Here is a 27,139-nt window from a genome sequence, read left to right on the forward strand (position 1 = left end):
TGTTCTTAATGCCTTTCAAATAATCAATTGTCTTATATAATGGATTAAATAATAAATTATTCAAAAGATTCTACTTTTAGCATAATAAATCATAAATCTTTGATGCTGTCTTTTAATCCATATTAAAATTGATTGATAAGGGCTTTGTCATTTCAATCTATGTTGCAAGCAAGATTTTGGAATTCAATAGCATATATGATAGCTAATCATGATCACTTTCTCCAAATAAAGCCGTAAATACTTCTAAGAATGAATTTAAATCATACAGGAGTCATGAATTTTTTTCCATCAAAAGTGCAAACAAAAAGAAAACACTTTTAAATAGAAATACACCTATAAATCAAACTTAAGTAAATCCATCAAGATATTAGAAGAAATGTAATCTTAAATAGAGCTTGAATTGTTGTAGAAATCCTCAAATTTTTAATCTTGTTCCATCAAACTTCTTTGACATACTAATCCTTATTTCTATTATACTTGTAGAAGCAAAACTTCCTAGATTTGGTTGTGAGGTCAATCTAATTCATTTCTTCAACTGCATAACTTCTTGATGCAAACTCTAAACTTCTTCTATAAGCATAAGATTAGTATTTCTTTCATTGGCATTGGTGATACATGAAATTTCCATCCTAAGAGTATTGACAAGTTTGTAAAGATTTGTAATAGTTGTAAATTTGTTCTTACTTCTACCAAGTATAATATCTATAATTTTTTCTTTGATTTCAAATAATTTGACAAATCCAAAAGTCAAATTAGAGGAGGATAATCTACAACCTCTAATATCAAATTAAAATTTCCATGAGGAGGAATAATTTACTCTCTTTAAACAAAAAATTAGTGTTAGAAAAGTAAACAATTTATTTAAAGATGGATAATATGTAACTTACAAAATACAATAATAAAAATAATAAGTTGGGATTCTTATTAAATTATGAAAGACATGAACCTCAATAAATTAAAATATCAATACATTCTTAAGTCACTCAAAAAGACAAAAAAATCACTCAAAGATAATATAGTATTAAACTAGAATGGCTATTACTAAAGACAAGAAGACCAAAAAGTCTTGAAAGAAGACTAAGGACTAAAAAAGCATTGACAAGAGTAAAAAAAGCTTTATTTTTACTTCCATATATACTCTTAACTAGCAGCTATGTAGTCATGTCCTATATGACCTCTAAAACGTGTTGACTTTGTAAGACACATGTCTCAACTTGCAAAGTAAGTTTTTTATATATACGCCACATAGTTAGCTTATTCTGTAAGCCATGAATATGTGGTTAACTTGTTGATCAAGTTTCTAACCTACCAATCAACTATAAAAACATACAAAGTCAACGCTATGTCTAAAAAGCTTTTTTAGAAAATATTATGAAATAAATCTATTTTTATTTACTTCTATTTAATCATATAAGAAAATATTAGAATAAATATGTATGTCCATGAAATAAAATTTGGATAGTTGCCTATGATAGTACTTTCCAAAAAAATTATATGGTCAAATCTTATAGGCTTTATAATAACAATCTATAATAATTTGATTTAGCTTATGATAGGCTTTACCAAATCCAATATTTCTACAAACTTTGGTGGTTATGGAACTTTATAAAAAATAGAATTAAATCCAACTATATAGATCTATTTATTATTCTTATAGATTTTTTAAATTTTTTTTTAATATTAAGTCTTAATATTAATTTAGCTTAATCAACCTCAATAATACCATGTTCCAATTTTAATCTAATTCAAATAATCCTAGCCACACCAAGTCCTAAATTTTGTCAAACTTCATCAATTTTGATAACACCACACTCTAATCTTTGCCTAACCAAATCAATCTTATAAAATATGATTGTCAATCTTTTTAATTTGATTTATATATTAATCTTAAGAAATTAATTAACATCCTTCATTACTAATCCAAACATTCATAAATCAAAATAACAAAAATAGCCTCTACCAAATATTATTCTAATTTATAAATTTAAATAAAATATAAAAAAATATTTCGATTGAATGGTAGTTATTTTTTATTTATAAGCCGTATTTTTATGAAACCATCTTTGATCTCAAAAAATATTTTGAGATTTTTGGTTTATGAATAAAACAATGTCTTTATTATAATTTCATCGTTACTTACAATGATGCTAAATATTTTTATGCTTTAGCAAGGAACTTGAATAATTTAGACTCAATAGCAGCAAAACTAAGAATAAATAATTGCTAGCAATGATTATTAATAATAAATTATATACCTAATGGCTTAACTAACAACAATGAAAAAATATATTAAGACCTTAGAAATCAAAGTGTAAAATCAATGCAAGTAATGAGTTTAAAATTAAGTTGTTTTTAATGAGGTTTATATTTAATATAAGTCTATATTCATGCCTATGTATCATTGCTTAAGATTTGCATATGCAACCTCAAAAATACTTATTATAAGTTGGATTTGGTAACTAATAAACTCAAAGAAACTATTAAACATTTCATACTAGAGACATTGCAAATCAAAATCAAAAACAATAGATTTTGGTAAAATTTCTAGACTTAATATTCACTTATTAAAAGATATAATATTTTTTATTAAAAATAAACGTATTGGATTTAATTCTAAAATATAAATTATTCCAATTATTAAAAGAAAGGTTAGATATTTAATTTAGCTTAGAATATTATTTCATTTTAAATTAAAAATTGACATCCTCTCAAGACAAAGTCCAATCTATATCAAACATCTTATGCTTCATATGTTGTCTTTAATAAGAAAGGCCTCACAATTAAGACTTCAATAAATGAAATTGTAGAATTCTTTAATTATTTAGAAAGAACCACAATTACATCTCTTAGAAGACTTACTTTAATGGATGCAAATATGGACATGGTCTAAGCCTAGTCAAGTTTACAATTTTTAATATAGAATGTTGAAGTCTACCATTTGTCTTCTAAATCAACAACATATAATTGTCTAAGGATAAAAATCAAAAAAGTCAATTGATTTGAATAACTAAGATTTTTTTTTCTTTTGGATTTTTTAATCTAATTTAAGTTTTTACATCTATTTAAATTAACTTTTATTTAATCTAATTAAAATTAGTAGTTATTATGGAATTTTTTTAAATATTAATTTTAATTATAATTTATTAACTTTAATATAAGAAATAATATTTAAAATTTTATATTAAAAAACTTATATTTGAAAAGAAGAATCATCACATAGTATTGATTTGAAGTAACAACAAACCATTTTAAATATAAATCTAATTTTAAAAAAAATCTAATCTACTAGATTTTAAAAATATTTAAATTTAAAGTATCACAACTTATATTCAAAGTATTATAACTCATATTTTTAGATTTTCTTTATAATAGGTTTTATCTTATTGTTGTAATATATACTACCACATAAAATAATTCTACTTATCAAATTATAATCTGATCAATATTAACTCCAACATTAACACTTATCATATTTTTCATATTGGTGTTATTTTTTTAGGAAAATGATAAAGCAATCTAAATTTTTACTAAATTGTTCCACATGTTTAAACCATCATTGTACCCTTTCAACCTCATCTCTATTCCCAACCATTCTTCTGTTTTCAATTGTTGTCTCCATTTCCAACATTTTCAAATCTCCATCCTTATCTTTAACAACGGTTGGAAATAGGGAATGGCTTAAAATAGGAATAGAGCCTACAAAGGTGTAATGATGGTTTAAACATGTAGGTTGTTTTTATAAAAATTGAGATTGCTTTATAATTATTTTTTTTAAAATAATATTTAAAATTTCTTTTGAATCTTAAATTTTAAAAATATTATAATATTTTTGTAAAAACAATTATATCATATTTTCATTAGGCATAGTCTTAATGATTTATTTTTATAAAATGACTTATTTTAAGGTTTTTAATACCAAAAAAATATGATCAAACTAGAAATTTTGAATAACTATTAGATAGAATTTTAAACTAAAAAGTAACTCTTCTATAATTAGTAAAATTACTTTATTACAAAAAATAAATTTAATATGATTTAATAAAATTATTACTTAATAATGACATTAACAAAGACAATAAATTTAATATGATTTAATAAAATTATTACTTAATAATGACATTAACAAAGACAATAAATTTTAGTAAAGTAAATATTCTATAAATTAAAATACTGAAAATTTCGATATAAATTTCAATATTTAATAATGATATAAAAGATATGTATAATTTTATTACATGAATTTGTATATCTAATTAAATAATTCAAACTTTCTTTAATTGTTGTTTATTACATTGTTGTTGTGAAATTTGAAACTAACAAAGAAAAATTTATTATTTTAAAAGGATAAGTTTAAAAAATAAAAATACATCAAATAAAAAAGCAAATTATTATCATGACCAAATTTTTACTTTATTTTCTATTGTATTAATTCTTCATAACAATACATCAATATTGCTAGCAGATTCTAAGTGGAAATAAATCAAAGATTAATAGGTATATATTTTTTAAATTTTAAGAATAAAATAAGACTATTCATTAACCATTTTAGAAGTAAAATATATATATATATATATATATATATATATAATATGTATTAAATAAATAAATAAACTTTCTTTTAAATTGTGTTATAATTTTAATTATTAAAATTATATTTATTTGTTATAATATTTTTATATATATATTTATATATATTAAAATGATCCACTTATTTAATAAATTGATTTATCCTATTGTAGAAAATTAAGAAGCTTGAGATGAAAGTTAGAAACTGAAGGAGGAGAAGATGGAGTTAAGTTGAAGAAGGTTGGGAGTGGAGGGAGCATGGGCTAAGAACAAGGGAGATTGAGATGAGAGCCATGATTTTAATCATGGTTTGTAGAAATGATCAATTTTTTTTAATGATAGTTATGATACGGTGGATTGATTTAGTAAATAGGTTAACCATTTTAACATTTCTTTCTCTATATATACATGTATATATATTCAAATCAATTTAATGAGATAAATGTGATAAGATTATCTTTAGAAAAATTAAAAATTATTAATTATATAACCTAAACTAAAATTAACTATTTTACATATTTTTTACCAATTTCTAAAATAAAAAATAATCAATAATTTTTCTAAAGAAGATTTTTATTCTTCCAAAAAAATAAAATTATTTATATATCAATATATGAATTTCAATCTATTTATTTAAAATATAATAAAAAATATTCATAAACCAATATTTTTATTTTTTTCAATATAACTAACTATATATTAGATTATATTTATTATAAATTAGATCTTAAGTATTTTCTGAAAACATGTAGAATTTTTTATAAAGCCAATTATTATTTTCAATAATTCTAATTAAAATAGTCCTTTTCATTGAGAGCTAAAATAAATTATAAGAGGTATTTAAGTTAAATTACATTTACGCTTTTTATATTTTAAGAATTGAATTAGAGAAAAATATTTTTTTTATCTTTAATTGGAATAATTTTTTAACTTTATTTTTGAGTGATAATATCTAAGACATAATATGCATAATTGTAATTTATTTCTTTATTTCAATATGCATGTATGTATGTATATATATATATATATATATATATTGAAAGTTGGAAAGCCGAATTACTTAGATATATTAATTTCTTGAACTTGAGATATTAAATTACGTGATTGGAAATTAAATTAAATTAAATGTGTTCATGCTTGATTAATAACTTTAATTATTAAATTTCAATACAAAAGATATTATTGTTGTAGGTTCCAACGATTATATTTTCTTTAAACTTGTAGAATGTTGATAAAGCATGTTAAAATACCCAAGTGCATGATATTAACACAAAAACACAAACTCTCTTGGGATAAAAAATGATGCAAAGTGTAAGATTCTTCTGCTGTGGTCTGATGGAAGGTATGGAAAGGATGTGTGGTCATCAGCTGAATGAATGAATGAATGAATGAATGAACGAGGGAGGGGGTGTAGCAGTAAGTAAGCCAGTCAGTAAGCCAGTAAGTGAGGAGGAGGAGGGAGAGATAATAAATGGGGTGGAGGGGTGGGGAAGCAGGGCCCCCTATCACATCCAGAGTGAATGAAAGCTACTATGGTGAATGGGGGGGGGGAGAAGGGTACCACCACCACCACCACAGCACCATACAACATTACTTACACAACCTAACCTAACATTAACTTACACCTCATTCACCCCCCAAAGGTCAAGCATGTGACAGGACATCAACCAACCCCACCCCCTTTTGCTTTGCTTTCCTGTCCTTTCCTGCCTTTTCTTTCTCCTTCCCACATTTACCCCAATTCCCTTCATTCTGCTTGCTACAGAGAGAGAGAGAGAGAGAGAGAGGCACAAGTGGTGGTGATGGTGGTGGTGTCTCCTCCTCAAACACACAACCCTCTTTCACTTGCTTACATGCTTACTCTTCTTACATAGTGAGTGAGTGCTACTGCTGGGCTGTCACTTGTAAGCCAGTCAGTAGTAGTAGTAGTAGTAGTAGTACAGCTGCTGATGCTACTACTATGACTACAGCCACCACCACTCCTACTTCTATACTCCTACTTCTACTATTTTAGGAGGCCTCTCATGATTGATGTCCTGCTCTGCTCTGCTCTTTGGATGGATGGATCAGTAAGGTACCCCCTCTTCTTTTCTTCTTTGTTTTGGGGGATAGATAGATAGACAGATACAACACTCTCTGGTTTTCATTCAATTACAGTGGGGGCGCCCTTGTTGGTGGGGAAATTTTGTTTAAGATAAAAGAAGGAGTGTTCATACCTTTACCAACCCCCTTTGCTGCACCCACCCAGTGCAAAGTGTGTTAGAAGAGATGGAACTCCTCTCCATCTCGCAGAGGGGAGAATAATCATAAATAAATAAATAATGACAATAATAAAAGGATTGTTGCTGTTGTTGTTGTTGTTGTTATCATCCCTGTTGTACATTCAAACCACATGAGAAGCATTGGCCTCTAGCCTACTACCTCCACTGCTCTCCAACTTCCTTCATTTTATATAGGTCCTATTCCATCAATCAAAGGTATCTTTAATTCCTATCCTATCCACTTCCAACACACTTAACCCTGTCCACATCCTGTACAATTTTTCTTTGTTTGTTTTTTTAAATGTTTTTCAAATGTGTATTTTTATTTTTTGATTTGTTGGTGATTGTTATCTATTACCACACTTGAATTTAATGATTGACATGTTATGAAGTAGTATGGTATAGACTTCATTATGACATGGCAGATTGTGAGTATCACCATCCAAAAGTCAAGCTGTGAGTATCATTATCAAAAACAGATGGCACATGTAATTCATTCAACCAAGGTATCTTTTTAATCTCAAGAAGCACCCAAACACAACTGGCACATCAAAAACTAAATTATCTACATTTAAATTATGCCCTTATCAAATTTCACAGCAATTAAAAATAGTAACATTATTGTGAAAATTCACATTTTAGGAACCGGAATAAATGTCATTCAATAAATGCACACATTAATATTTAAATGTTTGGATTTACCAAAATAAGGAAGCAGGTAGCTGCTATTGGGTTTGGCTGTGTAGTAGTAGTAAGGAGTGATGTTGAAGTGCACTGACTGCATGCAACAAAGAGAGTACACAAGAATAGAAATGGAGCACACAAGGAAGGAAAGGAGAGATCAATGGGTAAAAGGACTTTCACCTCCTTCCTTTCATTTCTAATTGTAGTTTTTCTTTGCTGATTGAGTGTGTTGTTGTTGTTGCTGCAGCTGGGCATCTCAGGACACCTCATGGGGCCAGCCTCGACCAGCCGTGCAAGAGAGAGCCCACCTGTGCTCCCATTGCTATCGCAACCTGGATGTGCAGCTCCACCTCCCAAACTACATCTCAAGTCCCCCCCCCCCCCCCCCAAACACCTCTTTATCTTATATTATGTTACATCTATCCACCAACATATCTTGTGATATGACCAATATGTAATTTTTACAAAAAATAAAATAGAAGAAGAAGAAGAAGAAGAAGAAGGAGAATGTACAACTGTAAATTTTTATTTGTAAAGATTGGATAGATATATGTAATTGCCAATACCATTGGACTCAAAAGTGCAATACTTGTTTATTTTCTAACATTTGTGACATAAGTACATGAAAGTTTCACATCATGGCATTGAAAAGTGTTTGGAACCCATCCATAAGTCTCTAAGCCTTCACAATTTCTCAAAGGTAACAACAATAGCCACTAGTTATTATTCTTATTACTTAAATCATAAACAGTATTTAAATTTAAACTTTTAATAATTAAATATAATAACACACAAATTTATTTTATTGATATATATATATATATATATATATATATATATAGCTCTTATCACTAAAAATAGATTTAATGTAACTTGTTTTTATTGCTTGTATGTATACACTCAAAAATAACTCTTAAAAAGAATGATCTTTATCAAACTTTGTTTGGAGAAAACGTATTTATAGAACAGGTATCAACAATGAATTTTACACAGGTCTTAGTTATTTAAGCAAATGATACTTTTAATCAAGATGATTTATACTCATGCATGATTGTAATAAAGAATGAGCTATCATACAAGTTGTTCAAAATTTTTAACTTGTGTGTATTTTATTTGTATTTCTGTTCAGATGAAACAACGGTGTGTACTTAAACTAGTAAGTAGATCTTTTTCGCAAAATTTATATCACTTCGTTCTAAAATGGAGGATGAATCTAATTTATTTCGTCCATGGAGAATGTGGCATCCGCGATCGAATTAATCCAATTCCAGTCTACTCTCTAAGAAGTGAATGGGGGTGACCTTACGTTTGTGCTCCAATCCAAATGACCCAGCTCGGAAGAAGCTTTGTTCAATCATCGCATCGACACGTTCCTAGAGTGATGGGGCAGGCCGTATCTGCAGAATGCGGTGTAGCTGAAAGGATGAAGGAGGCGTCCTATTCGAAACAGCTTCTGATCAGTATGCCAGCGCGAAGCACTGCGCAACAGATGGGATGAGTAACGATGGATCTAGCCGGCGGTAGAAGATCCCTTCATCAGACTGAGGACGTTGATTTTTGATCGTTGTCATCATGAGTGACGGTGTTTGCTGATTTCTTGAGAGTCGATGCCACAGAAATGTAGACCCAAAGTGTTTATCATCACATCAATAAATCGTATGAAAAACAGAGCAGCTCTTCCAGTAATATAAAGGGGTATGGAATGCTAGTAGAGTTGAAACCTGGAAAGAAGAATCACGAGGTCCTCATGCTAGTATTACGTTAATATCCATGGTTCCGAAGTTCATTGCAATCGATCTGCATGATGGTTAAGAATGCAACCCTGCCGATAAAGTTAGTGATATTCAGGTTGAGTGTCTCAACCAGGATCAGAAGATACAACAAACTCGTGAACGTAGCAAAGTTGAGTTGTGCCCTTGGCTTTTCACTAAACTTTCGAAATGATGGATACCTGGAGACGGGATTTAGTAGGATTGCAATCATTGATGTCTTCCCTTTGGAGACTTGATCCGCAGAAACGGGAATGACAGGCCAGGGAGAATCCTCCCAACTGATTCTCATATATTTGGTTACAAATTCAAATTTGGAGCTGCTACAACAGATCTACTTCTCCTCCTCTAATTTCTAGGATCGCAAACGATCGACATTCGTAAAATTGACGATTCTTGTAATTGGAAAATTGTTCACCAAGCCTGCTTGAATTGCTTCGAATACCAGAATTGTTTCAGCCTGATGGAGTTTAGCCTTATGTCGCTGCTTCACTGATGACTGACGTGGTACTACGATTCGGCATTCGGAAAGCAAACTGTCATGTTGCCCAAATTGTCGACTTCCTTCACCAGATCGATTGCAACTTCACCACGCAGCCCACCTTCTCTACAGCAAAACTTTGTCCACTGCAAATGTTCAACTGCAATTGCATCATAAGAGATTTATTTTCTAATACTCACATGGATACCGTATGCAGGCAAAACAAGCTTCGTGATCCTTACTGAATGGACGAATCCCGTTTTGATGATCTGAGTGGCAGTGAGTTCTAAATCTGCATCTTCAAGCGCATTACAAGTATGTTCACCCCCAATTTCCACACAAGCGACATCATGACGGCTCTTGTTAAACCCCTTAAAAGCAACTTCTAATTCCAACGACGCCCCCTTAAAAATTAGGTTAAATTAGATGAAAACGTCGAGCCGAACACCATGATTCATGAACAGGTTCAGAAGATTACATGGACTATCTGCGTCAGCGTAATTTTCGGATCGGGACTATTTCCACGCGTAACTCATGAAATGCTTGTAATCTCGATCGCTGGTAACAATGTCATCGAAAAGTCCTCCATTCAGCCATTTTGTCATCGACCGCACTTCCTTCAGCCACCATTGTTCACTTTTATGATCATACCTTTTGTATCACGTGAAAAAGGAAACTGATGTGTGTATAAATACAAAAAAATATATAGAATATTTAAAAATTAAATAATAAAACGTAGACGAAAAGAAAAGGAAGAAAACATGTGCAAGTGATGTCCACAAACTGCAGCAAGCCATGGCCAAGAATCAAGAAAAACACGAGCTCTGTACTCATAAAATAAAACCGATCAACACGCACCTCAACACAATTCTCCTAACTCACGGATCAGTATTCAGCATCAGGTTACAGTCTAATGATCGACGCAAGGTCGGCAAAAACATTAACTAAGCGAATAATCAATGCCGGGGGTAAACCAAGAGTATACTTACTAATGGAACAGTACTCACGATCACATGATGCGTCAATTAGTTTGTGCGCACAATTGAAATGCGTGCTAGAGTGTCCGTAAACGAAGCAGGCTACGGTTCGGTGGAGCGAAATTAATTGCTTCAGAGTCACGCTGCCACTACAACCACCGCATCTCACCCGTGCCTTCGGCATTGATGCTCATCCCGCTCAACGACGTCGGAGGATATTTTCCCAGCAATTGTTCGAAAAAGCACATACTTTTTCTGATTTAACTACTTTTTTGAGGTGTCCTTTTCCTCTTTGCGATGCGTGTTCTGATCAAAGCTCGCGTGGCATCCTATCTTTACCAGATTCCTACAGTTGATCTTCAATTTAAAAAATATTAAATACATGTTGGTTTTATGTTGCTGAATGTTGAAAAAGGTATTAACGATGGTCAGTAGTGTTTTCTGTCCATTTCATGTTAGCTGTAATTTTCATTTTCATACTTTTCACGAGGTTTGATGGTTTGATGGCAATAGAAAAATGGAAGAAGAATAATATCAATAACACTAAAATAGAGCACCATGTGATACTTTATTTTAATGAGAAAAAGTAAGATCGATATTCAGCGCATCAGGCTAAGAATCAGAACACTATTCCACAGTTCAGCATCTACAATAATTCTTCAAATCTATGAAGGCCCTTGTAGATCTCAAAAACTATAATCTGTTTATCTTCAGACGTTCTGACAGATGCACTGTAATCAGTCCATGTCGACGGAGCACTTTCACGTCGTTCTTTGACTTCGCGGATCACAGAAGCTTGCGTTGGGAAGAACTTTGCTTGTGCGTGCCGCCTCACGCCATCTCCGCGCCTGCATCGCTTTATGACATCAGCTTCTTCTTTTCTGGGAGTCCATGTTGCGAGGTTGCCCATACTAGGTACAGCAGGGGAGAAGATTCAGTAGCTCGTCTGCACCGTCACTTGCTATTTGTGATTCGAGGCTTTGAGCTACTTATGATGATCGCTTGATTGGGAAGATGTAATAGTTTGAAAAGATCGGTAACTTGGAAACTTGGTAACGGTTGCGTGCTTATCTTCTTTCTGGAAGTGTAAGTTAGGCCTCATAAGCGAAGGCATTCTACAAAATTTATCAGTAGTTGCAAGCTCTTAGTGGCGTTGATGTGATGGAATGCTTGTTGTGCTTTGTTTCTGCAGTCAATTTGTAGATTATCTAATTATTCAATCGTTGTAGGGTTACAGGTGTGATGTCTCATATCCGTATACTTGTCTGAATTTGGCCACCACCTTGCATATGCAGGCCTCTTGTGTATCGCTAGATTTTTCCTCTAAGGGACGTGTTGCCTTTGATTTTTTTGTACAGAATCTTGCGTTTCTCGTTTGAAGTACCTCTTGCTCATGTGCTTTTTGCGACGTTCCATATTCCAGGTGCATCGGTATACGCGGAGCTTTGTCTTCAGTAATTCTATTGATGGCCACAAAGTTGATAGAAGCGACCTCCTTAACTTGGTCGGCTGCATCTACCTCAACCGCCTGCTCCCGAAAGCAAAAGGTTTTAGAAATTGGCCGTGTTCGGATTTATCAGAGCTTGAGCACTGGTATGGCGTTCGCATCCACGACAAGCTTTCTGTCCCGATTGCCATGAACTTGTTTCCACGGAACTAATTCGAGGAACATGTGGTTCAAATCACATCGAAATCGAAGAGCACGATTAATTCCTATTTACACTTTGTATAACCCTGAGGTTTTCGTAAAGATAATCGACCCCTGTTTTATGACTAATTACTATTTCGAATAACGTGAATCCCCGTTTCCTTCTCAGGAATCAAAACACTCAAATCAGGACCAAAGCCGGCAAAGGGCTGTATCCGGATGGCAAGTTCAAAGGTACGTTATACTCTCCGCTTTGGTTGGAAAAAAATGAAGATGAGAGTCGAGCACTTTTTCGTGGTGTAGAGTAGCTGTCATTCTCTGTGGGTGCCGAAACCTTCAGCTCAAACTCCTCCATAACAAAATAGCTCATAAGTGAGTGATACCTGTTTACAGATTGAATCATAGGTTGTGATGTTCATGTGCATATTAGAACTCGAGCATAAGTTGTTAAATGAGTTTACTGGGATTTTGTATCTAGCAGGTGTTTGACACGGATGTCGGAGTTGAAAAATGGACAATGCCCGACAGCAAGCCACTCGGTCACGAGACCGTCGTGCAAGTGACCCCTCGTGACGTCTGGTTCTGGCAAGCCGACACACATTGGAAGACATGGCATGGGCTTTGGATCAACTATCAGCCTCAAAAGACGAAAGAGTTAACCAAAGAGTACAAGTCAGTTCGTTCCCTGCAAAAGGTTGACCCAGAACGTTTAAAGTATTACCAAAGGTAAGTGATTCAGCTCACTCTCCCTGCTCTTCTGATTGTGGTGCCTCTTTCTTTTCGAAAATTGTCTTCATTTGGCGATGCTGTATCTTATTTCAGTTGACACTGTTTTGGGTGTGTTGTATAGAAACCAATGGTATGATGCAAAGGGTTTTGGCAAAGACATAAAATGGGCGTACGGACCTTGGCACTTCAATATCGAGGAGCACCTTCTAAATGATGGAATATTGCACCCATGTTCTAAAGATCATCGCACGCTTTTATTTCCCAGTGGAAACCTGGGTTGGATTCAAATGTATTTGAAGCCAAATGATCCTAACAGCGTTATTTTTAGTGAGCCCATGTTTTACGTTAGTAAGTATCTCATTCCCCAACTACATAATACAATTTCCACGTTTAGCTTTAGAATCTTGAGTGGTATTTACATATGTTCTGAATTTGGTTTTGAATCTAGCAACTGATCAGTGTGTAACCTGCTGATAACAGACCCAAACCAGAGAATCTCAGTTCCTGTGGGCTACGACAGCGAAGGAATGCTGGGGACGGCTCTCCTGCTGGAGGAGGTACATGACACAGAGGAAAGGTTTGACTCGACATGGTCTGGAACCTTCTGGAAACACTGCAGGTGCGCACCGTCTCCTAGAAAAGTTCTCTATTCATATAATTTTTGCATTCCACAACCCCCTCCTCTCTTTTAATTTTTTAATTTCTTTTACAGCCATTAATTTAGCTGTAATGTTCAAACAACGTTAAATGCGTACAAAAAGTATGATGTGATTATTAAGGAATGTGGGATATATCAGGGATCCACTTGAAGAGACCAGGGAGGAGCCAAAGGGAGTTTATCGAGGGCACGAAGAGAGCATTACCCCAGGGATGGAGTGGATGATGCGGGAGGCAGAGTGGCAAGGTTTTCAGGGAGGCTTGAGCGGAGAGTTAGCGGCCAACTACACCCTGGTGCACATGCCTAATAATGTAACAGTATTTGCGCCTAAGAAAGCGGCTGTACATAAGGATTTTGCTTTCTATGTTACGTACGTGGAGAAGGACAAGCGAGTGCGTGTTATGTCTGTTGCCTACGGAGCTGATCTCAATCTCGCGTACATCAAATGGGGAGTTTACGACAAGGTTGATTGAGGATATTGTCCGTTGAATTCTTGGAACTTCGCCAAGTCTGATGAGGGATTCTTGTATAGTGTTTTATAGAGGGACATGACAACATTTGAAGATTTCAATTGCAAGGGATTTACCTGAGGTCCTTTGCTGGGAATGCATTGAGAGCGTATTTTGTTGATTTACATAGGCAATTTAGAGGGCACGTTTGATGTTAATGATATTCTACTGTTAAATACTTGAAAGATCAGAGCTAGTGTTTGCTTGTATTTTAAAAAGGCCTTGGTACTTGTGAAAGTGAGTTTTCTGCGCAAGTCTGACATCTCCCGCATCATATTTGATCTTTGCTGGACTCCGTCCTTGGTAACTCTGATCTGACTTGCGCAGAAAACTTGAATGCGCTATTAGCTTGCTAAATATTATTCTCCCTAGTGAAGCGGAAAATACTTGACCTTAAGGATTTAAGAGTGTGAGTCGACAAACTTTCACAGGAGAATCATCTTCAAATGATGAGCAAGGAATGATTCTGCCCAGTAGAAGAAGTGGACCAAATGATCAGCTCTATTGAGAAAATTGGTAGATCGATTGCGAAGTACCAGCTGATCAAAGCGAAGGATAATATTCACACAATCACAGACTATTTTTCATTTCTGATGAAATTCAAGCACTAGTAGGAACCATCAATATCACCAGAATCCATGCAGTTTTCCGCTTCATAATTTGGTGAACAACCCAGAGCGAGTCGACATGAACCAAGCCCCTCCACCCTCCTTAAAACAGTATTCTAGGTTCTAATTGCCAGGCGAAAAAAATCTGGTAATACCAAAATTAGCTTTCATTTTGTGACTAAAGTTCGCCGTAGCTGAGGCAAAGCTGAACAATTGTGCAAAGACAACTGGTAGCATTAGGACAATATGTATGGTAAGTGTCAGATTGAAGTCACAACGGAACAAAAACCTCACACCACAAGAATGCTGGTGTCTCAAAAGGTTGAAACGCGCCGCACTTCATGAAAATGTTCCAGAACTTTGAGGGTGGGATAGAAATTTACATCCAGTATGTGATCAAAAGACTTAATCAAAATGCAATATTGACAAGTTACTTGCTCATTAATGTCGTTTCTGTCACCATCTTCTTGAGCACATTCTACTGAGTACAGTAAAATCTTACGAGGTGTGGATATACAGACTCACGCCATGCCGTTCAAGGGTATGGCTCAATCTGATGCTGGAGTTAATTTGCCCATCACCATGTCACCTTGCTCAAATTTACAAGATGCAAAACAACCTAGAGGTGTAGACGATGACAGAATCGCCACGGCCAAGAGTGCTGCTGATTAGTCTCCTCAAAAGATGCAATATTCAGAAAAATAGTGCAGCACAATTAATCCTGGGCGATAGATGGTCAACTTTGGTTGGAATTGAAGGTGCTTTCGAGCACTTACTTACGTCGTAGGCTCGCAATGAACTGCAAATAGAAGCTGGAGTAAGCTGACAGAATTGTAAACAATCTCGAGTCATCTTTGGTCACCATCTATCCAACCACAGAACACGGACTGCTGTTTGAGTTAATGTGCGATCAATTTTATCAGTATCTATTTTTCTTTCGCCAAATGTACAAGGGCACGAAATTTGTAGTTTTCAATACCACGATGAAAAACCACATGCTCAGTAATGTTGCAGCTGACAATTGCTTTCAAGGAAGGCAAGATTTGAACACATTGTACTGCACCAAGCATCGAAAGCTTCAGACAAGTTTGGCCAGCTTTGGGTTGGCCATTTTGAAAGATAAGGTTCCGGCTCAAGGGGAGGGAGTGTCTCCAGAACCCCATTCAGGGCCTTGTCCACGTTCTTTTTAGTATCCTCATAAACACAAAAGTCAATTCCGACAAGCGCCGGTAACCATGCCTTAACCAAAGCAAGGCGAACTGAATTCTCAAGCCATATCTCTCCCTTCGCCACAATCTCCAAATAGCGAATAAGAACATTGCATGTAACCTGGATGAAAGTAATTCCGGGGTACGTGTAGTCCGAGCTTACATGAGGCCATATTCCAAACAACATCTGTGAGAATGATCGGTCTGTGGAGATCGTTCGGGTCGCCTCCTCGGCAATTCCAAAATCTACGAGACAATTCAAGAGCCAACAGAGCCCTTTCCCAGCTACTGAAAACTCTTCATCTTTGTACAAGTGAGGAATCCTACAATGCTGCCGAAAATCTTCAACAGCTCTCCGAAGTTCTTCATACATTACATTTTTCACCACACCTGCCACAGATTTTGACACCGTTGGACCTCGCATTGAGCCTTTCCGTAGTCTTTCAAATGCGGATCTGTTCTCGAAGACTTTGGTCTCGATCATTTCTGGCTGATTCATTCACATACTCTTAAACAAAAGAGTCTATAGAACCCGTTTCAATGCATCCAACGAGCTTTCCATGGCAAGTGTGCCGAAGGTGTCAAGCCGGGCAGCTAAATCAGAGGTTGGAGCGATTTGAAAGGCCGCGACAGCGGATCGTATGTCGAACAAGTTTGCTGCATTCCATGGCATGACAGCCAAGTAACGCATGCAAGCATCCACACATTCCTGAAACACAAGTTGCGCCGCTACAGGGAGGACTTCAATTGCATGGGCAACATTCGCGAAGGAGGATGGAGAAATCTCTGGCCCATACAAGAGCTGCATACATCTCGTATATGCACGAGGGTTGCAACGAGCTTCGAGAGTGAGCTCAAGAGGGAGATCAGTGTTTGACCACCGCTCGACTAGGCACGCATCGAAGTACTGGCACCTGCAAACATCAGCCCCATTTCAGTGCGTGAACAGACCCATTCCACGGGAAGAATCAAGGCAAACAACGTGTACGCAAGCTTACCTTTCACAAACTGACGGTTGTAAATGAAGAACGTGAGTGGATCACGCATCTGAAGCGATTGTCGCAATAAATATCTTACCTGCGAAGATATGCAGAGTGAACATGCAAAGTTGCAATCGAAGATCCCCTGTCAGATTTTTTGTTTGATGATTGACCTTGCTCTTGGAAGTCATTCCTCGGGCCTTGTTTTCTAGAGTTTTTACATGGTGGTCCCTTCCCTGAGTCTTCTGGAGGGAACCTATCCGAGTCCATTGATTGAAACGGGTCCAACCGTAACGTTACGTCGCTAATTGCATCTTCTTTAAGCCAGACTTCCACAGGAGTTCCCGAACCATCTGCCTCGAGGCGCAATGGAGGGGCCAGACGGAGAGTAATGGAGCTCTCATCATCCTTCGGCCAGACCTCCATCAGCATTCTTGTCCTGGATCTTTCATCTGAAAGGAACGACGTTTTCCTGAACTTTAAGTTCAACAGAATGGTTCGCTTCGACGAGAGTAACTTTGATCTGGAGCGCCGTTACATGTAAAGCGAAAAAGAAACAATTCAGTGAAGTACTGCCAGATCTGTCCTCAGTTATGTCCTCCGAAAAGCTCGTCAGAGGCATTCTTGCATGCGAACATCAGTAAAAAGGGCCACCCTTCTAGAACTTTGTGGGCAGCGTAGAAGATCATGTCATTGATTCTGACCGTGCATGCTTAGGAGGCTGATCATTACAGAAGAACTTGAAAGGTGCAGAATCAAATGAAGCATGGTACGAAGACTTGTGTCACTTTACTATTGAGGAGCAAAGTCCAATGGCTCCAGAATAAGCAATACTTCTGTATCACAAAAACGCAACCAGTGACGCACGATCCATGAAATGCGGGTACAAATCACAGAATTCAAGCTGACCTGCCTAAGGGAAACCCACCGTTAACCAACCAGTGGGCCACTTCGTTTTCACACTCAACAAAACTAACCAAATCCAGCACTGGGATGCGTGAGATATATTGGGCTCAAAGAGGGCACTTGCCAAGGTAAGAGAACATTGACTAAAAGAACAAATATCAACAAGGCGATGATGACTGAAATTGAAGAGATCAAACAAATATTGCCTCTGAAAATTTACAAAACCGCCTCAGTAAGAGTTCCATTCGAAACTATTCGAAACTATTCGAAGGCCAAAAATCTCCTTCTGGATCGGTGAAGTAACGACGGTTGAGTGAAGAACTCCCTGCACTGTGTTGCACTCAATTTCCATCCTAGTAATTGGAGAGTTACCAGTTTCTATGAGGTTCATAACCCCTCATATTCAATCAACAATCGTACAAAAGACACATAGCATTGTGGAGAGCAGTTCGAGAGAACTTGAATAGGCCAAGTCAACGGAACTTCTATGAAGAATCAATGATAAGTCCATTGAGTATTGCTTAGACAAAGAATAGAGACATTTCCCACGCCGTATAAAGGAAATAGGACATACTTCACGAGTCTTCGGAGCTTGATGGTGGTTCATACATGTTGCAGCAGTTATAAAAAAAACATTCATATCCACGCAGCCCGTTTTACGAGCACTGAACTCATAGAATTAGGGCTGTAGCACTAGAATTTTCCAAGTATCGGAACGGCTCGGAAGAAGTCACCTCTTTCTAAAATGTCAAAATGGTTTGAAGTAACAACTACAAACGTCTGTGTTCGTGACCAATTAAACAGCTAAAAGACTCATAAAAGTCATTCAGTAAACAATACTATGCCGTAATAGAAGAAAGAAATCAAATAAAAGAAAATGAATAAATAAACTAAAAGCATTTACTGATCTGTAAAGACATAGAGATAAAGCGCAGTTGTTCCGTCCCGTCTTCCCATTCCATGACCAAACAAAAAATCTTAGTTTCGTTGAAAAAAGGCAGGCTTCGACGCAGAGCCCCATAAAACCACACGCAAACTGGAACGTCCAGAGTGGGCTAAGACTTCGTTAAACTGGATACTGGGTGGAGTTCTCTTCGCTACAATCAAAACAATCCCGATTAATGGTTTAGATCTTGCATGAAATTACACCCAGAAAAAGGGAAAAACAAAACGAAACGAAACGGATAGAACTGAAACTAATTTTTTTCTAAAATAAAAATAAAAATAAAAAACGACACACTAAGAGAAGGGAAAAAAACTACGCTCGCGATTAACAGATAACGTTGGCTAGGATTCGAAGGCAACGAAGGAATCCCTCTGCAAAGGAAGTGGAAAACAAAAGCAAGAGCTACAGGTTACCTACAGCACTGCCCCTGGAAAAGGAGAAACGACAAACTCCGCTTCCCGTCCCAACAGAACTCCTTCGTTCGTTCCCCCCATTCTGCGATATTTTGCTATTCTGTACATATAGAACTTTCCCCATCGTCCGACTGTTAAGAGGTCAGATTATAGTGATATTTTGACACGTTATCTCCGACAGGTTTGCTTCACGTTAGTTTGCTCATGAAAGAGTCGGGGCTGAGAATTTCTTCATCGAATGTAATGGTATAGTGAGTAGATTAGTGTCACAGCTACTTGTGCGAATGTTTCAGCTGGATATTGAGAAAATTAATTGATTTTCGAAGACTACATTGTCGACTCGTTTAAGTTCTTTGTCAGAAATTGTCTTCGAGTTAACTAACCCTGTAAATAACAACGGTCAAGGCCTCTCATTCATTTCCGTAGTGTACACGAAGCCACTCGGTCATGACATCGACGAGGGTTGAGCTGGGCAGAGTGCGAATCATTCCCGCCATTATTTCAGCTAATATTTTGCATGGAAAGATATTGGAGTATTTTACCCGCAAGTCTCAGAAAACAAATATCTGGCCCAACAGAACTGTATACTTAGGCTCCAAATGACAACACCTCCAGCTGAAACTCTCTCTATGTGAGTAGTCAGAAGTGAACTTACGCAAGCAAGAGTCATGCCAGTTTGTCTGCTCTAAGAGAAGCAATGCCGACAGGCGAAGGTCTCAATTGAAATGAAGGAACAGGACATTGTAGAAAAATTAGAAAGTTACAACCAAGTGATCCTTCTACTCTACAAGAAAAAGTGATGTCTACAAATCATAAGCTTGCTTTTGGGCAAACTTGAGCTCCGCAGGGTTTGCATTCTTTCCAATGCTCCTGTTGTTAACTCCTACTGGAGACCTGCCGGCGTTAACCTTCTCAGGGTACACACCATCTTTAGGGTGAAGGTATTGCACCTCACCGTTGGGGAAGACACGGTAGAACTGATATTGGATTTTGAACTTGGTCCTCAATCTGGCGCCCAAGGCAAGGCACTGCTCCTTCCTTGCGAGCTTCAATAGGTTAGGTCCCGACCTCATGATGGCAGCTCCACCTGCACAATACACATCGTCAACTCTCGGATCTCGGTTACCGACATCCACTGGTCACTTCTAACGAGGTAGATTCAAGTACCCACAATGTGGATGACGTTCCACTTTCATCTTGGATGTCAGAGTGCCGCATTCGCAGACATGCTAATTCATGCAATGATCTAGTTGTAATGGTTAAATATACAGACAATTGCGTCGTCAGAAACCAAACCACTGCGATGTAGGTGTGGATAATTACAAGTGGATAAACCGCATTTCAATTCAGAACTCACCGGTGGGCATTTCGAAAATTTGCTCCTTGGGTGATTCCCAGGTGATGACATAGAACTCCTCAACCTGCGCCTTGCGAAGAAGACCACCCGTGCTACCACCGAAGATGGGAGCGGGGGTGTCGGCGTTCAATGTTGGCGGGGTAAAACCCTTGGGCGCCTCTGCGGCGGCATCCGGGGCGGCTGCGGCTTTAGCCACCACACGGTGACTATTGCACACTGCTACGAGTCTCTGACCCTATGTATGTACAACGACAATAACAACAAACCGACCCCTGATAAGAAAATTGGACAATCTTACTCTGCATGCGCAGAAACCACACACACACACACACATTCATACAATTGACATACACACTTCCATCGGAACCCCACCAACTCATTCAAACCACAAGCGCACCTGGAGGCTAGAGACGCGAAGGGAGACACCCCTGGTGCTGACAGCGGCACCGGATGAGGCCTGGGGTGCAATCAGGGCAACGGAGGCCGCGGAAGTAGCTGCGAGGGCTGCCATCACTACTGCCGCTGCTTCAACTGCGCTGTGCAAGCTGCTGAAGGTGGAGATGGCGGACGAGTCGAGGCGGACAATGTTGCTGCTACTGCATCAAGAGTGTGGATGTCACACACCATGAAGACACCTGAACTGCACGACAAGTCTGGGAACAGATTGAGATGGAGTTGCAAGGACAGTAACCCTTGCTCCAGATTGGAGCCTAGCAGATAAGATGGCGTGGGATTGGGTGCGTGCGTCCGAGCCAACTGCAACCGCTCGTGGCCCTCCTCCAATATTCGTCACTGCTACTGCTGCTGCTGCGTGCCCTCATGGATGAACGTTGCTTCCAGCTGTGATTTGTCTTCATTCTTGCTCACATTCCTGCTTTGTTGCATCATTGATTGCGTCGACACAAGAATCTGGTTCGAGTCGAGCCTCCATGCATCACTGCGTAGCCGATGCTGGTAATTTGGTGATGATAGAACAACGATAGCTCCATGGCTGGACATTTCAGATAGTTCGTGGAAATATGTGCACTGTTATCGTGGGATATATTTCTATCCTCGAGTGACCTCGTGGTTTGCAAATTATGGCCGTTAGTGGCCGAATTGGCTGAAGGGGATTTGAATGCCCCCAACCTTGAGATTTGGTACGATGATTTGTAGCAAATGGAATTCTCAGGGACATCAGATGATAGACGAGGCCATACATCAAAGGTTCGCTTTCGTTATCATTGAATCCATTTCGGGATGAGCCCATCTTAGTTAGTGTCGATCAACCCACCATTCCTCGTTGGCCAATCGGTGCGTTCCGGGTGACCTGAAATCTCACCAACAACCGAAGAAAAAACGAAAAAGTCTTGATGTATACCATAAGGCCGGGATCCCTGTGGCTGAAGTAGAACCACACAGAGTGAGTGCTACAGTTTCAGCTACAATAATGATGGGTTTCAGCCGCAACCAAGATTTTGGTTTTGTATCAATCACGTCTTGCGTTGTGACCATTGCGCTGACTGCGATGCACAGTATTTTCAGGGAAAATCGTGGCACACTGTATTGGATTTGTTGTTGTCGAATGTGTCACTGCCCTGCAAAACCGTGTTCCTGTCCTTGCATCAAGCAGATTGTCAACAAGGGGGCAGCTGGAGGGTTAGGTGACGCAATCCTGTTACGGGGGAGTAAAAAATCAAAAAGTTCCACAACCATTATGAATCGGAATTGGTTGTGCTTGATCAACAGTGCTCATTAATCCGTCGATGCAACACTGTAGCTGTCGAATCGCGATGAAATCTCTATCATCTCTTCCTAAAGGTGACTCACTAAACCCTAATTATGTGGATTGTGGATGTGCGTGTGGAGTGCACAGACCCCACCGGGCTGCGGATGATGTGCTCGACACCAACTGCAACACAATGTTTTGCGGCGAGAACATGGAAGAATCTTTCAGCTTGGGCCCAGTATGCGCGTCAAATGTTGCTCATTCTGCATAACCGCCTTCACGTCTACCATAGGGGATATCCGGTCCTAATTCACAAAGAGGCCGCGTGAAAACATTTCGCTGTTCCATTTCACACGGACAAGTGAAGCAAGTCAACCTACGTGCGTAATACTACAGGAGAAATCGATTAGAAAAAGCAGACACATTTTAGAAACCTTCGATGGATTGAAATGCAAAGAGGACAATTGTTCACTAACTTGAAATCCATTGCATGGAAAGTGGGTTGCAGCATCCGGTTACATTTCGAGACATCGAACCGTGGAGGACACTGCAAGGCTATGAAGTTAACTGAGCATTGCACATGACGCGTGAGATTGCTTGGGGTATGCGAAATTCAGTTTGAGATAGCACGTTTTCAAGGACAACCATTTGAAACATTGTGGAGGAGAATTGAGTAAGAACGATCACTACTCAGTCTGATCTCCGAGACTTTTTGGTGACAACCATCTTGTGAGCCATGCCAGACTTCATGGTTGCACGTAGCTACAACCTTTGAAATCATGCTTGACCTTCATTTATTTTACAAAAACATCAAAACACACCAAAACACTATACACGTGGAGATTTGAATGCAGAGACACAATCATCCATTCATCTGTTCCTTTAGAGTTAGCTTTTCTTTATCAAACGAGAACGGCACCACATGTAATGCATTAGGTTTCGTTAGGATTGGCTCAAACATATTTATACATATCTTTTTTTCGAAATGTGGGCATCGTGTTCTCCGTTTCACACTTCCAAGTGCCGAAACACCCCAAGGGTCTGGACTGGTGGCGGGTCTACAAAAGTGACTCCAAAGTCGCATCCTCCGCGTTTTCGTCATTCGGCGTCCTTGGCAACGCGTCCCATCCCCCAGGAGTAGGCGACAGGCTGGTATTGTCCAAATGCGGTAAGAAACCTCTTAGATTCGTAATCCTCCTGGGAGCTATTTATAGAGGGGCTCATCTTTACAGCAATCCCACTCGCACAATCCAGCATGAGCACATTCGCAGGCCCATACTTCCAAGTTATGTCGAGGGAATGTGATCTGGTCCGGGAACAGAGGTCCCCGTATGTATGCAGATCTCTTCCGTCTTCGTTGATGCACAGCGGTTGAATAGACAAATTTGAGTACCATAATCATAGCGACTTCCTGTTTCTATTCATTGCTCATACGTTTGTTCAACGAACTTCACTTGGTGGATATGCTGCTCGTGTCATGCCCATCCTGTTGATAGACCTTCGAACAAGATCATGCTTCTGGAATCCTTCTTGGTTGAGTGGGTGTTGAAGTTTGCTCAGCTGGCTTCTGGGTGGACCGAGTTTTTCTATAAAAAAGCAGGTATTTCACAGTGCTGTGGAGGGGTGTGGAGTGTGTGCTTGAAGTATATTTTGGAATGCTACAGTCTGACGTACCTTTGCAGAAATCCATGACACATTCGTAACACGGTCGAACCTTTTTGAGCAGCTGGAAATCTGGAGAGATGAATGGTTGCCCTCAGAAGGAACCCACAAGGCCATCGTTCTAGGACACAAGCCGGACTCGAAAGAAATGTGTGCATCCCTAGGTGCTTCCTCGAGACGCAAATCTTCACAGTTAAGTGTTGTGGTATCTTTGCAGAGACCCAGCATTAATGGCCGTTGCCATGAACTGAGAACCAAAGGTCCTGAGGAGCACCCATGACGCACTCCTCCCTCCTCACCGGGGGCAAGCAACACGCAGCTTGATAGGAGAGGAGGGAGCTTCTCTTCCACAAGATCAATGCGAGGTTGGTTTTGTATGTCCAGTGTCTGTCAATGTCGTTGATGGTGATGCGCTTGTATCTCGAAAGGACCATTCGTGAGGGAATGGTGTCGTCGTGTTACAAGCCCATCACCCTCAACGACATGACCCGCCTGTTTCATACTCCACCAAACCTCGCTCCCAATTCTGCTGCAGCAGGTCCAGATTCACGACACCCCAGGGGACAACAGTCACAAAAGCAGGTATGCAAAATAATCTGTTTTGCTAGAGAATTAATGAATGAATGATGTGCAGGAGAATCGAAGTAAAACTCATTGTGCAAGCTCCTTACATGTCAACCACCACCTTATGTACACTAACAGTAATGGGTTCCTATTTACAATCCCAATTGCAGGGCTGAAAGAGTGAGATGAGGAATATCAATCAGTGAGGAATGTGCGGCGGTGAGGTTCAATCGTCGCCCTGGCAGGCATGAAAGAGATGGGATCCACCGACATGGATGTCGGTAGAGGTGCCGATCTTCATCACCGACATTAGATTCAAGCCATTTTGTGTGTGGAATTTGGGCATTGTCGAAATTTCAAGTGGCGCTCTCTGCACTTGCATGATTCAATCATGTTGCTTTCTTCTCATGCGAAGTCTGTCCGCATTCAGCGATGTGTGTGTGAGTGTGTTTTTCTTTTCAATGTGCGTGAATCTATATATATATATATATATATACATACATATTTATGTATTTTTTTATTTATTTATGTGTTGTGTAATGTAAGTGAGGAATTTTCATAGGAAAAAATTGTAGGTATTAGATTTTAGAGGCATCTTTTTTGGTTGAAATCGAATATGATATTTTTTAATACTAGAGTGAAAAAAAAAATAGATTACAAAATTGAGTTGTTCATATTAAAAGATGCATTCATGTATTGTAAAGAATAATGTAAAAAACAATAAAATACTAAATATTAGATCTATATTTTGCCTTGATTGAAATATATTTTTGGGAAAATATCATTTGTAACTTTGAAATATGTTGACATATTAAGAACACCTATATATTCTACTCTTGGTGATAACAAATATACCCCTCACTTTTGTGATAATTGCAAAACTACCTTTAACTTTATTCCGATTTTAGATGAATCTGGACCCTAACCGGGTGCAGTGCAAATATGGCCTGCAAGTGTGGCGATTTCCAGATAATATCAAATTGAAACTACATGGAGATGTTTGAAACAGTGATATTACTCGCCATATGTTGTCTTTACCCAGTTCATTAGAATTACACTAGCTTCATTTTAGAAATTGATTCTACGGCTCTTTGTGCTGGCTCATATTCGGCATTCTTGTTTGCTCTTTTCAAGCTATTTTATTTGAAGTTTGTTTTCACATTGTTGTGGATGATTTGAAGATGCTTAGTTTGAGCGTTTGCATTTTGACTACAAAGTGGGAGTGTCTGAGTAACATTGACACAGGTCAGAGACATATCTTTCACAGTGAAGGTGTTCATTTATATCAATTCTGTTCAAGTCAAGTCAAGAGATGCCTTGAAGTAAGGCGTTGAATTGTATAGTACTCTTTTCAGTTACTTAGATTTGAAGATAAATCTGGGGAATCACTGGTAAAAGTTTTTTTTGTTATGTTTGTTTGTGTTATGGAAGGAACTTTGAAAAGAAATGGTCATTAGCCCTAAGATTGATGAATAGTTGAATTTGACGAATTACCAGACCGTAAATGATTTTCATGTATATATATATATATATATATATATAAGAGTACATTTGCCTGTGTGTGTTCACATTCGACCTTTATAGGAATCATTCAGGTTTCATGAAAAGTAGGTGAAGTGAATTCCCTTCTAGAATGGAAGCTTGGTAGACTGACATTAACAGCACGAGAGAGAAAAAGCTTCGCCGATGCACACATGGCGCATGCAAACATTTGCATACTCAAATGTAGGTTACAACTCGCTGAGTTGTACACACAGACCTCGATGATCTTCATTTGTTCCACTTAAAGGTGACGGCGTATGTTTCGTAGAAAGAAAATAAAGCACAGCATGGGCAAAGAATTTAATCAAGTGTCAAACGTGATCTCAGTTTTAGCATGTTTCGCGGGTGCTATACAATTGTCTTGTAAAAGCTGCAAGCTTGGATGGACCCCGGCTTGCAAAACGATTACTCGAGCGACATCGGTCTCAGCGTGGCCATCCTGCCGATGTCGTGCGTGGAGACGGATCCGAGGTCACGCCCCGACGTGAAACAGATCAACTTCGCGTTGTCAAAGTTGTCCAGTGCGTCGCAGGAGTGGCAAACGTCTTCCCGATACTCGAACCACCCCATCAAAGCTCGCTGATCATTCAGATACGGTGTCTAGACTTTTTCCATCCGCATGCTCGAATTCTGTACAGACGCACCTCGAGGATTGTACGCCGCGATCGATTTTGCCGTTAGGCGTCGCGTATTTGGGGATACACTTGCGAGGCCAGACTTACACGGCACACGGTTTGGGTCCAGGATTCCATTAAAATGGGAATAAAGTTATATCTTATCAAACTCAAGGTAGTTTTGCAATTATCACAAAAGTGAGGGGTATATTTGCTATTAGGGGTATTTTTGATATTTCAACATAATTCATGGGTACAAATCATATTTTTCCTATATTTTATAGAGCCTTCCAAGTAAGAAATATGCTTTTTGTGAATGTAAAATATGTTTATGTGGTAATCCTACAAT

The 27,139-nt window shown here is 38.0% G+C and overlaps 3 protein-coding genes and 2 long non-coding RNA genes across 15 annotated transcripts; 2 read left to right on the top strand and 3 right to left on the bottom strand.

Moving 5' to 3' along the window:
- Nucleotides 1–8,598: 8,598 nt before the first annotated feature.
- LOC112283403 (uncharacterized) lies at nucleotides 8,599–10,960 on the bottom strand. Of its 3 annotated transcripts, none has more exons than XR_002970091.3 (3): nucleotides 10,240–10,953; nucleotides 9,233–9,921; nucleotides 8,599–8,989 (listed from the first exon to the last, which is right to left on the bottom strand). It is a non-coding gene; the product is annotated as an uncharacterized LOC112283403 (long non-coding RNA). The 3 variants fall into 3 exon arrangements; XR_012217763.2 differs by lacking the exon at nucleotides 8,599–8,989 and having other exon boundaries at nucleotides 9,475–9,921; nucleotides 10,240–10,412; nucleotides 10,620–10,960; XR_002970092.3 differs by lacking the exon at nucleotides 8,599–8,989 and having other exon boundaries at nucleotides 9,475–9,921; nucleotides 10,240–10,378; nucleotides 10,751–10,954.
- Nucleotides 10,961–11,390: 430 nt separating this feature from the next.
- Nucleotides 11,391–14,500, top strand: LOC112284125 (uncharacterized). Of its 8 annotated transcripts, none has more exons than XM_024523704.2 (7): nucleotides 11,391–11,653; nucleotides 12,162–12,331; nucleotides 12,556–12,620; nucleotides 12,865–13,112; nucleotides 13,237–13,463; nucleotides 13,596–13,734; nucleotides 13,913–14,500. In XM_024523704.2, exons 1-7 carry the CDS (start codon nucleotides 11,406–11,408, stop codon nucleotides 14,244–14,246), a joined length of 1,431 nt encoding a protein of 476 aa, XP_024379472.1. In that variant the 5' UTR covers nucleotides 11,391–11,405; the 3' UTR covers nucleotides 14,247–14,500. The 8 variants fall into 8 exon arrangements, with proteins under 8 accessions (XP_024379472.1, XP_024379473.1, XP_024379476.1 ...); XM_024523705.2 differs by having other exon boundaries at nucleotides 12,868–13,112; XM_024523708.3 differs by having other exon boundaries at nucleotides 11,642–11,824; nucleotides 12,097–12,331.
- A 2,121-nt stretch (nucleotides 14,501–16,621) lies between these two features.
- On the bottom strand, nucleotides 16,622–19,863 carry LOC112284128 (uncharacterized). The gene is made up of 3 exons (XM_024523712.3): nucleotides 19,348–19,863; nucleotides 17,176–19,081; nucleotides 16,622–17,012 (listed from the first exon to the last, which is right to left on the bottom strand). The coding sequence occupies exons 2-3, from the start codon at nucleotides 17,508–17,510 to the stop codon at nucleotides 16,622–16,624; spliced, it is 726 nt and encodes a 241-aa protein (XP_024379480.1). The 5' UTR covers nucleotides 17,511–19,081; nucleotides 19,348–19,863.
- A 155-nt stretch (nucleotides 19,864–20,018) lies between these two features.
- On the bottom strand, nucleotides 20,019–21,298 carry LOC112284129 (photosystem I reaction center subunit II). The gene is made up of 3 exons (XM_024523713.3): nucleotides 21,098–21,298; nucleotides 20,701–20,935; nucleotides 20,019–20,430 (listed from the first exon to the last, which is right to left on the bottom strand). Exons 1-3 carry the CDS (start codon nucleotides 21,209–21,211, stop codon nucleotides 20,147–20,149), a joined length of 633 nt encoding a protein of 210 aa, XP_024379481.1. The 5' UTR covers nucleotides 21,212–21,298; the 3' UTR covers nucleotides 20,019–20,146.
- Nucleotides 21,299–23,530: 2,232 nt separating this feature from the next.
- On the top strand, nucleotides 23,531–25,378 carry LOC149989105 (uncharacterized). 2 transcript variants are annotated; one of them, XR_016503201.1, is made up of 3 exons: nucleotides 23,531–24,008; nucleotides 24,135–24,652; nucleotides 24,805–25,378. It is a non-coding gene; the product is annotated as an uncharacterized LOC149989105 (long non-coding RNA). The 2 variants fall into 2 exon arrangements; XR_016503200.1 differs by having other exon boundaries at nucleotides 24,288–24,652.
- Nucleotides 25,379–27,139: the final 1,761 nt, after the last annotated feature.

Source organism: Physcomitrium patens, chromosome 6, assembly GCF_059467195.1.
Source record: "Physcomitrium patens ecotype Gransden chromosome 6, ASM5946719v1, whole genome shotgun sequence".
Classification (NCBI taxonomy): domain Eukaryota; kingdom Viridiplantae; phylum Streptophyta; class Bryopsida; order Funariales; family Funariaceae; genus Physcomitrium; species Physcomitrium patens.